At 26.4% G+C, this 10,874-nt stretch overlaps 2 protein-coding genes across 2 annotated transcripts; one reads left to right on the forward strand and one right to left on the reverse strand.

The window, feature by feature from the left end:
• Positions 1-209: 209 nt before the first annotated feature.
• On the forward strand, positions 210-7,376 carry Phum_PHUM075940 (Importin beta-3, putative; the record flags this gene model as incomplete). Its single annotated transcript, XM_002423597.1, has 19 exons — positions 210-290; positions 912-1,058; positions 1,258-1,484; positions 1,581-1,782; positions 2,204-2,326; positions 2,775-2,986; positions 3,068-3,299; positions 3,578-3,731; positions 3,809-4,019; positions 4,107-4,381; positions 4,428-4,601; positions 4,774-4,965; positions 5,052-5,164; positions 5,353-5,493; positions 5,585-5,734; positions 6,435-6,642; positions 6,736-6,898; positions 6,985-7,204; positions 7,284-7,376. 19 exons carry the CDS (start codon positions 210-212, stop codon positions 7,374-7,376), a joined length of 3,318 nt encoding a protein of 1,105 aa, XP_002423642.1.
• Positions 7,377-8,428: 1,052 nt separating this feature from the next.
• On the reverse strand, positions 8,429-9,461 carry Phum_PHUM075950 (Inner membrane protein ygdD, putative; the record flags this gene model as incomplete). The annotated part of the gene is made up of 4 exons (XM_002423598.1): positions 8,429-8,572; positions 8,665-8,783; positions 8,920-9,088; positions 9,399-9,461. 4 exons carry the CDS (start codon positions 9,459-9,461, stop codon positions 8,429-8,431), a joined length of 495 nt encoding a protein of 164 aa, XP_002423643.1.
• Between the last annotated feature and the right edge of the window lie 1,413 nt (positions 9,462-10,874).

Genomic DNA, 10,874 nt, shown 5'->3' on the forward strand with positions numbered 1-10,874 from the left:
AAATATAATTATAATTAAAACATTAAAAAGATTTGAGTATTTTAATCTAACCGAATTATCTCATTATGTAAAATACTCATTCTAAAAAAAAAATCTTATCAAAACTTGTTGTACTGCAGGTGGTTTTAGAATTTTAGTTACACGATGTTTGTTGAAAATTTTTTCCATCATATCCGGGAACTCCAGTGCTTTGTATGGCAATATTAAAAATGGCGGCAGACCAAGGAGAGTTTAATCAGCTCTTGATTACTTTAAATAGCCCGGATAATGAAATTCGAGCACAAGCTGAGGTAATTTTTATGATTACAAAACAATAAAAATTGTTAAATTTAAGATTTTATATACAGGTTTGATAATATGTATACTTTAACTTCATTCAAATGAATTAACTTATTGATACTACGGTGTTAATGTGCATGCATGTGGTAATTTGTAAAAATCAAATAATGGCCCGAATTATCCGTTTGGATGAATATAAATTTGTAATTTTTCCTTGTCTTACACATTTTTAGTCTTATAAGATAGAAATACGCAAACCTAAAGTAAAATATTATCTGTAAAGAATGATTACCGGTTTACTTATTGCATTATATAATGTAAACTGGTTAATGAAAATTATTAGAGTTGAGTTTACCATCAATTGTAATTTGAAGTTAAGTAAAATAACTTCTGTTTGAAACGTTTTTTATTAATTTTTTACATATTTTTAAAAACGTTATAAAGATTATAATTGGATTTTCAAGTATATTTTTCATTTTTATATTTATCTAAAAAATGCTTTGGAAAAATATTGTGTCTTCCTAGTTTAGACCAATTCAATTAAAATTAAGTTTATGCATCATAACTTTTTATTAATTGTCAAAAGTTTATAATTTAAAAAAATGTATTTTTGCAAATTTGGATTGGTTTAGGAATCTCTGAACAACATCACAGTTGACAATAGGGCTCTCCTACTTCTGTCTGCTTTGGCTAGTCCAGTAGGTGAAGATGTCAAACAAATGTCATCTATTTTGTTAAGAAGGCTTTTCTCAAATGAATTTGCAGATTTACAACTTAAAGTAAGTTAATATTTATATTAAATCAGCTGTTTGAAGAATTATTTTGTAGTAATATGCTTAAAATTAAACAGATTTTCATAACTGTAATCAATTATTAACTTTGAAATAAGAATTAAAAATATGAAAAGCAATAAAATTCTTATAAATGCATTTAACAAATATTGTGAGTATTGATGATTGTAATTTTTTTGTTATACAGTTGTCACCAGAAAATTTGGAACATATTAAAACTCAGGTACTTATGGGAGTTCAAGCAGAGCAATCAGAAAGTCTTAGAAAACGCATGTGTGACATAGCAGCTGAATTAGCTCGTAATTTAATTGATCAAGATGGTAATAATCAATGGCCTCAATTTTTGCAATTCTTGTTTCAATGTGCAAATTCTCCTTCTGCTTCTCTTAAAGATAGTGCTCTAAGAATGTTTGCGTAAGTCAAATTTTTTTAGTTATCAAACTTTAATTTGAGTTATTTTTGCCTTAATTAAACTTTGTATTTATTTTAAATACTACAAACATTTTGCAGGAGCGTTCCAAGTGTTTTTGGTAACCAGGAATCCAATTATTTGGATGTTATAAGACAGATGCTTGAACAAAGTCTTTTACCGACTCAACCTTATGAAGTTAGGTTTCAGGCAGTAAGGGCAGTTTCAGCTTTTGTATCATATCATGAAAAGGAAATGCAAATTTTAAAACATTTTACTCAACTTCTTCCTGCTATGCTTAAAGTAAGCAATTTTTATAAAATTATTTAAATTATTTTTTTATCAAGAAATTTGTTGTCAAACTAAAAAAAATTTTGTACATTTTTTTTAGTTTTTACAACTTTTGAATTTATCTTTTTTATTTATGCAGAGATTATTTACATAATGGTATTCTAATTTGATTGCAAATTTATACCTGAACATAAAGCATTTAATTTTTTGATGAAAATGAACTTTATTAAACTTCATTTTTTCTCAGTTTAAATTTAGGTTGTAATTAGTTCAAACACTTCAAAGTCTTTTTTTTTTTTAATTTCTATTATGTCTTAAATTTGGATATGTGATTTTCACAAAAATCGGTTCTGTTGCTTTAAAGAAAAATTATTAAGTAAATTATTTCTAAATAATTTAATGTGATTGATCCAGCATGCGATTCTGCATCTAGGTTGTCATGGAAAGTATCGAGAAACAAGATGGTTTACTACTTCCTTGCTTAATAGAGTTAGCTGAGATAACTCCAAAGTTTTTAAGGCATCAACTACCAGTTGTTATGGAATTATGTATTAAGGTAAAAATAAAAATTTTCTTTACTTTAAATATATATAAATATTTTGAATTTGTAATTTGATAATTACAAAAAAGATGACTGGCAATAATATGAGAAACAAAAATAATAATAAGCGGCATTTGTGGAAAAAAATAATGTCAACAATTAATGTTGCTACATCTATAGCTTTTCTAACGGGAAATCCGCTAGAAAAAAAATAAAAAATTTTTAGGTAAGTTATTTTAGGTAAATTAATCGTTTTTGGTGAAGGTCTAAGAGAAAGGTCATCCTGTCCATTTCCTTATTTGGATCATGGGTACCGCCAGTTTAAGATTCTAAATAATTTATTTTTATGATTTTTGGTTCTAAATATTAAAAATGTTCATTCTTAATGAACTATTTTAAAATTAACATGAATTAAAATTTTTAATATTTTTTTATTTTATTTAGTAACATCAATTTTTCGTAGGTATTAAGAACAGACGATATGATGAATGAATGGCGTCATTTAGCTCTTGAAATTATGGTAACATTATCAGAAACAGCTCCCGCGATGATGCGAAAAAATGCTGGTGAGTATTTAGTCGCATTAGTTCATGAAGTACTGAAAATGCTGACTCAATTAGAAGACGACGAAAATTGGAGCATGAGTGATGAAATTATTGAAGACGATAGTGATAGGTTGGTAAAAAAAAATTTCATTTTATTTTACTTTTTTTTTTTTTGTTATATGTAATTCGAATTTTTATTATATACTTTTAGTCCGAACATCATAGCTGAAAGCGCATTAGATAGATTAGCTTGTGGCCTTGGAGGAAAGACAGTATTACCTGTAATTGTAGAAAACATTCCAGGCATGTTAAGCAATTCAGATTGGAAATATCGACATGCTGCATTAATGGCTATTTCAGCAATTGGAGAAGGCTGTCATAAACAAATGGAAGCAATGTTACCACAAATTATGGATGCTTTGCTTAACTTTTTACAAGACCCAGTATGTTAAAATTAAAATTTGTGTAATATTATTCATTTTTTTTTTGATTTACAGCGTTGAATAATTTTATCGAAACTCTAATTTACTTATTCTAAGTTTTAAAAAGTAATACGTTTTAAATTTTACTTATCTCTTTTTGTTGATACTGAATCTCATATTCACTGTGTTAGCCTATAAATTAATCACTTATAACCTAAAAACAGATATTTCAGTCCCTATACGAGTAACATAGTGAAAAATTTTAATTAAATGGTTTTTTTTTTTTTTTTTTAAAATAGCATCCCAGAGTTCGTTATGCAGCATGCAATGCTGTCGGACAGATGTCAGCTGATTTCGCTCCAGATTTTGAAAAAAAATTTCATGATAAAATAATTCCTGGATTGTTGCATGTTTTAGATGATGATCAAAATCCTAGAACGCAAGCACATGCTGGTAAAAAGCAATAAAAAAACTAGAACTAAAAAAAAAAATTAAAATAAATGTTTCTGATAATTATTAATAATTTTTAGGAGCTGCACTTGTTAATTTTAGTGAAGAGTGTCCGAAAAATATATTAATTCAGTATTTAAATCCCATCATGCTTAAGCTTGAAGCCATTCTTAGTGCCAAATTCAAAGAATTAGTAGAAAAAGGAACAAAATTAGTTTTGGAGCAAGTTGTAACCACTATTGCATCAGTGGCTGATACCGTAGAAGAACAATTTACAACTTATTACGATAGGTTAGTTACAAACCAGCTTTATTCCTCGTGGTTTTTTTAAATAATTTATTTATTATTTAATAAAACTAACATTTAACAATTTCTCAGATTAATGCCTTGTTTGAAATGCATAATTCAAAATGCAAATAAAGATGATCTAAAACTACTTCGTGGAAAAACAATAGAGTGTGTCAGTATGATTGGTGTTGCCGTGGGTCCCGAAAAATTTATGCACGATGCGTCAGAGATAATGGATTTACTTCTTAAAACCCACAATGAAGTACAACTTCCAGATGACGATCCCCAAACAAGTTACTTAATTTCTGCCTGGACGAGAATTTGCAAAATTTTAGGCAAGTTTTTAAAAAATAATTTTTTTAAAGGTTCAAAAAATAACGAAAATACAAAAATTTATATATTAACCCGCAGGAAAAGATTTTCAAAGATATTTACCACTGGTTATGGAACCAATCATGAGAACCGCATCAATAAAGCCGGAAATTGCCTTATTAGATAACGAAGACATGCAAGATATTGAAAAAAATGTAGATTGGCAATTTCTACCACTAGGAGAACAAAAAAATTTTGGAATCAAAACTGCCGGTATGGATATTTCAATGTTTAATTCACAATATGATTCATAAAAACCTGTAAATAACCCAAGTTTTGTTTCAATTAAAATTTTTATCTGGCCAATTTTACATTTTGCTATTTATTTAAGTGTAAAACAATTTTTATCGCAAAAATTGAATGTTTTTTTTTTTTTGTTTTTTAGGCCTTGAAGATAAAGCTTCTGCTTGCGAAATGTTAGTTTGTTATGCTCGTTATTTAGGAGAAGGATTTGCAGATTATGCTGAGGAAGTTGTCAAATTAATGGTACCCTTATTAAAATTTTATTTTCACGAGGGTGTAAGAACTGCTGCGGCAGAAAGTTTGCCTTATTTACTCGAAAGCGTGAAAGCAAAAGGTATACATTTTCAAAAAATTGTTACTAAATATTATTATTATTATTACGATTTCAATTATTTTTATTTTTAAATTTTAAAATTGCAGGGTCTGCTTATTTGGAGGGAATGTGGAATTACATATGCCCAGAATTACTAAAAGCTATCGATAATGAACCTGAAAGTGAAGTATTGACCGATCTGATGCACTCGCTGGCCAAGGTAAATTCCAAAAAAATTATTTAAAAGACAATAAAAAAAGGAAATAGTTTAAATAGAAAATCGTTTTTATATTTTTACAAATAGTTATTTAATGTTAAAAAAAAATGAGAAAATTTCGGTGAAATTGTAAAAAAAAATTTTATAAATTATTAGTATAAATTTTTTAAATATTTAAGTTTTGATTGTAGTGCATAGAAACTTTAGGAGCAGGTTGCCTATCTGATGAATCAATGAGTGAACTCATGAAGATTTTAGATAAACTATTAAATGAATATTTTTTAAGAGTAATTAAAAGAGGAGACAAAAGAAAAGAAGAAGATTACGATGAGGTATTTAATATTAATAAGTTTTTTTTTAATAAATAAAAAATTGAGAATGGATGTGATACGAATAATAATTTGAATAATGAATGATTTTTAGATTACAGAAGAACAATTAGAGGATGAAGACTGTCAAGACGTTCACTTATTAAGCAAAGTTGCGGACGTTCTTCATTCATTGTTTGCTGCATACAAAGCTGCATTCTATCCTTACTTTGACCAAATTGTTGGACATTTTGTTAAATTGTTGGTTAGTAAAAACCTTTTTGATTGTTTACCATCCTTGGACGGTATTTTATTCAGTAAAATATTTGTAAAAGAAAGAAGTAACTTTTATACGTGACTTATGTCAAGTTTTTACATAATTTATTTTTGAGGCAAATATGGCTTCTTTTTTTTTTTTTTTCAAAAGAGAAAAGTTTTCTAGATACTTTTGTATTTTCGTGTACGACTTTTTTTTTATGCATGCTTATTCATAATAAATATAATAAGTTTAAGAGGGGGGGGAGGAGAAAAAGATCAGGGTATATGTTTCAACATTTAAAACATAAGTTACGTTTATGATTCTTTAACTTTTCAGAGCCTCCAAAAAATTAACATAAAAGATACCTCAAATTTAAGTTGGAAAAAAAAAAAATTCTTATTTTTTTTTTGCCCTGTATAATTTTTTTTTTTTCGAGGGACGGTGAGGAAGCTGTAGTCTCTCTCTCAAGGGAATAATTAACAAAAAAAAAGGTCAATGAACCGTTGCGACAAGCAGAAAATGTTAATGAAGAATGCAAGTCGTAATCTTTTGACTTTTACCTCGCTTGTTGGGGTACATTTTTTAAACAAACGTATGCATGCAAAAACAAATATGACTTTCCTTCTTTAAGAGTAAAATTTTTTTTAAAAAAAATATTTTGTATTGTTCATGATAAAACAACATTGGATGATGAATATTGTTTTAGGCTCCAGAAAGGTCTTGGGCGGATCATCAGTGGGCTTTATGCGTATTAGACGATACGATCGAATACGGTGGACCTTCCTGCGTTAAATATCAGGCATATTTTTTACCAGCTATTTTATCTTACATTCAGGATCAAAGTCCAGACGTAAGACAAGCCGCAGTTTACGGTTGTGGTGTTTTGGGTCAATTCGGTGGAGCTTCCTTTGCAGGTTTGTGCTGTTTATTATTTTTATTTTCTTTTATTCTAACCGCACATTTTGTATTTTCATATATTTAAATTCATTTAAAAATTTTTATTTTAGGTTTTTGTGCGGAAGCTCTTCCAAGATTAGTTGAAGTTATAAACGATGCTGAATCAAGATCAAAAGAAAATATAAATCCAACTGAAAATGCTATTTCAGCTGTTACGAAAATATTAAAACATAATTCTTCTAGTATAAATGTCGACGAAGTATTGCCGCATTGGTATTTGTATTTTCATTATTTTTTTTTGCTCTTATTTAAACACCCCATTATTTAGTTATTCAGTATCCAAATCTTTTTTTTTTTAGGCTTTCGTGGTTGCCAGTTTGGGAAGATTTAGACGAATCTCCACACGTATACGGATATTTATGTGATCTTATACAGTCTAATCATCCAGTCGTGCTTGGAAATAATAATTCTAATATTCCTAATTTAATAGCAATATTTGCTGAAGCATTTTGCAGGAACGCTTTTACACCGGAGGATGAAATTGCTAAAAGAATTTTATGTATTGTTAGACAAATTCAGGTATATATATATATATTAGTTAATTTATTAGTCTTATCATATTTTTTATGTTTTTTTTTTTTTCTTCTTCTTTCTCTAGACAAACGAAGAACTTTTTAAAGCGTGCTTGCAGCATTTAAATTCAGATCAGCAAAGAGCTTTACATATGGCTCTTGTATCTTCGACATCATAGCCTTGTTAAAACGTTATTTAGTTTTACGACGAATCTAAATAATTAACAATTTTTATTATTGTAGTAGTCGGTTGTTTTTTTTTTTTTTTAAAAAAAAAAAAAAAAAAAAAAGAAAAGAAACAAACAATTTCTCATGAAGAAATACACGACTCGATTTAAATTATTAACTGAAGCATTGATTTTTTTTTTTTTCAAATGACTGGAAAATAATTGCTTTTGTATAACAAAAATTTATGCTATTAAAGCCTTAAATTAATTTTATACAATTTTTAAAGTAGTTATTTATTAACAAATTAAATATTTAAACATATATTTTCCGGATCCCAATGTGATAATTTACAACAAATTTTAAATTTAAACACATTTTAGAATTTTTGATAAAATTTAAAAAAAAAAAAAAAAACTACTTAACATTCATTTAAATTGTTCTATTAATATAATAATTAATATTTTCTTTAATTAAAATTTTTGGCATTAAACAAAAAAATTTATGAAAATTTTTTTAATATGTTTTTTGTATTAACAACTGAACTTGTGACAAAAATTTATTTATTCAAAAGTTTTTTTTTTTATCTTTGTTCAGAAAATATAAAACTTAGCAAAAATTAATTTAAATACAATTGCTGTAAGATCAAAGTGTATAAAAATATTGTTTTTTACAACAAACTGACAAAAAAGAAAAAATTATACCAACAATTGAGATTGAATACAAAAGTGCCAGTCATATTTTTTGTCAGCAAAAAAAATTTCATTGTTAAATTCAGTATTTAAATTTACTCTAAAAACAGAATTAACTACAATTTTGTTTTATATTGCTATATTTTTAAAACATTTACAAAGGTGAAAGTTTTCAATTTTTATAATGAATAAACAAATAAATAATAATGATAATTTTTTAATTTGGACAACTAAGGCAATTAATGAATTTATACATTAAACAGCATTTTTAAATTATTTCAAGAATAATTGAGAAATTTTATCTAACTAAGATTGTTAATACATTTAGGTCTTTTTTTCTTTTTTTTTATTTGTATTTAATATTTATATTATAATTAAAACATTAAACATAGCCATCCTAGTATGAGACAAATTCCTCCGAATGGTGTAAGCTTTCTAAAATCTGTTTTTTCTGTGCATGCATTATAATAACAAGTTCCACAAAATAAAATCATTCCAAGTGTAATAAAGGTACCCGCCTAAAACGGTAAAATTTTAAATTATGATTAAAAAAATATTTTTAATTCAAATTACATAAAAATAGGTGCCTCAGGATTTAACAAAAACTTACAGCATTTGGAAATCTACAAAGAGGAACTCCTAATAATGCTAGTGAATGAATAAAATGATAAGTATTAGCTGTGTGATAAATTCTTTTTTGTTCCTCATATCCTGCTTTAGTAGAAATACCTGAAAGGAATTTATTCACCTTAAAAACATATTTAAAACATGTACTCCTTACTAAAATATAAATATTTAAGTTTACTTTAAACTAGAACTTGACATCTACCGGCAAAGATTTACATAATCAGAACTGAGGACTTACAATGTGCTCCATATGCACCTAGAATAACTGCTGTTGCTCCAGATAATCCAGCCAACTGTACAAAATGATTACCAGATAAAACCAACCGAGACACAGGTAGATTAACAATAGCAGGTGGTAATTTTGTTGCTGCAGTTGAAGAATTACCTAATGAAACTACTGCACTGCCCTAAAAAAAAAAACTTAAGTTTAGTTTGATGTGTATTTCTTAAAAAGTAATAAAAAAAACTTTATACTTGCATAACAATCAGAAAAATGAATGAAAAGATCAAAATTAAAAACAAAAAGTTCTCATAAGGTGAAAGGATCTAAACATGCAACATACTGCATTATTACTGATTTAAACGCAATTTTGATATCGATCAATAAAACAAATATATATATACATATATATATTTATTTATTAATTGCAAATTTAATAATCTTGGATGAGATAAACTGAAGAAAATATTGGAAATATCAAATAATTTAAATTTTACCAAATTTTTAACGGAATCAACGAGAACGGAAGATACAGGGTTCTTGACCAAAACAGAATACATATCATCATAAACACCCATTTTATATAAATATTATTCTTGAAAAATATAAATATACAATAATCTAAATCTATTATTAAATTTTGAAACAAAGATGGCCGAATTTTAAAGTACAGAAGTTTTTAAAAAGATTTAGAAACAATCGCAAGTAGGGCTATGACGTCAAGGTCCTAAAGTAAATTGTGATTGGATAAAGATAGTTAGTGTTAGATTGTGGTGGAGTAAAATTAAAATAAGAATTTTTGATTTAAGAGCCGTACTGCATGAACGAAATTTATCTGAAGTTGGCGAGCAAGATTGTGAGGTAATTTTTACAAATTAAATCTTTAAACTCAGTGTTTGTTAATTGCTTAATTAGTTAAAAATTTATTTTCATTGGAAAAAAAAAAATTTGTAAAAATTTACTGAAGCTGTGATATTAAACAAAATGGTGGACATAATTTCCTGGGCTAAAATTTCTAATGTTTGTTTATATTTAAAGGGATATGCATCTAAACTTTTTGTATCCCGTAAATATTGTTACTAGAATTAGTTTGTGTTTTGCTGCTAGTTTTAATTTTAATGACATCATCGTCTAAGGCAGAGTTACACATTGTTATAAGAGCTAATAAACAGCTGATCGCTTTGTGCTTGTCCAGTCGCGTCTCCCCTCCATCTCTTTGTATTCCGCCATCTTGAGTCACTTCTATGTACTTAAAGAACGATAACGTTGTTTAAATTTAGTAAAGCTAGTTAAATTAATTTTTCTTTTTTTCTCCAAGTTTGAGATTTGAAATATTAATATATGTATACATACATATATCATTGTTTCATTCATTATATTTGACTAATAAAATAACAGTAATATTTCAAAAAAAAAAAAAAATTATCTTTTTTATACCAAGATAATTCTGTAAGTGTAATTTGAAGGATATATATTATAAAAGTAAACTTATGTTTATTGAAATAGGCAATAATAATTTATTTTAACTCGTTTCATTTATATACTCATACTCAGAACATATTGTGATTATTACGCTACTATATATACGCTTAAAAGTTATAATTTTATTAACAACGTCAAATTTGTGGATGCTGTATTAAAAAAAAGCTATCATTCATATCATGCATTGTGTAAATTTATTATATATTTCTAATACTTATTAATTAATACTTTTACTCGAAACTTATAGGATATATTAAACATAAGAATTACTGTAATTATGTGAATTTAATATTATTATCTTTACATGGTGCAATTGTGTGTGTGTATGTATGGGTTTATGATAGGTAATTATTTAGATATTTAAAATTATATTTTTGGCATTTTGCTATGTTATTGGTATTTTAAATTTAATTTTGAAATTTTTAATTGTTAAATTATTAATTAAAAATGAAAATTATTATAAAATTATAATTTCATTTAAAAAAATTTTT

Source organism: Pediculus humanus, genomic scaffold, assembly GCF_000006295.1.
Source record: "Pediculus humanus corporis 1103172107426 genomic scaffold, whole genome shotgun sequence".
Classification (NCBI taxonomy): Eukaryota; Metazoa; Arthropoda; class Insecta; order Psocodea; family Pediculidae; genus Pediculus; species Pediculus humanus.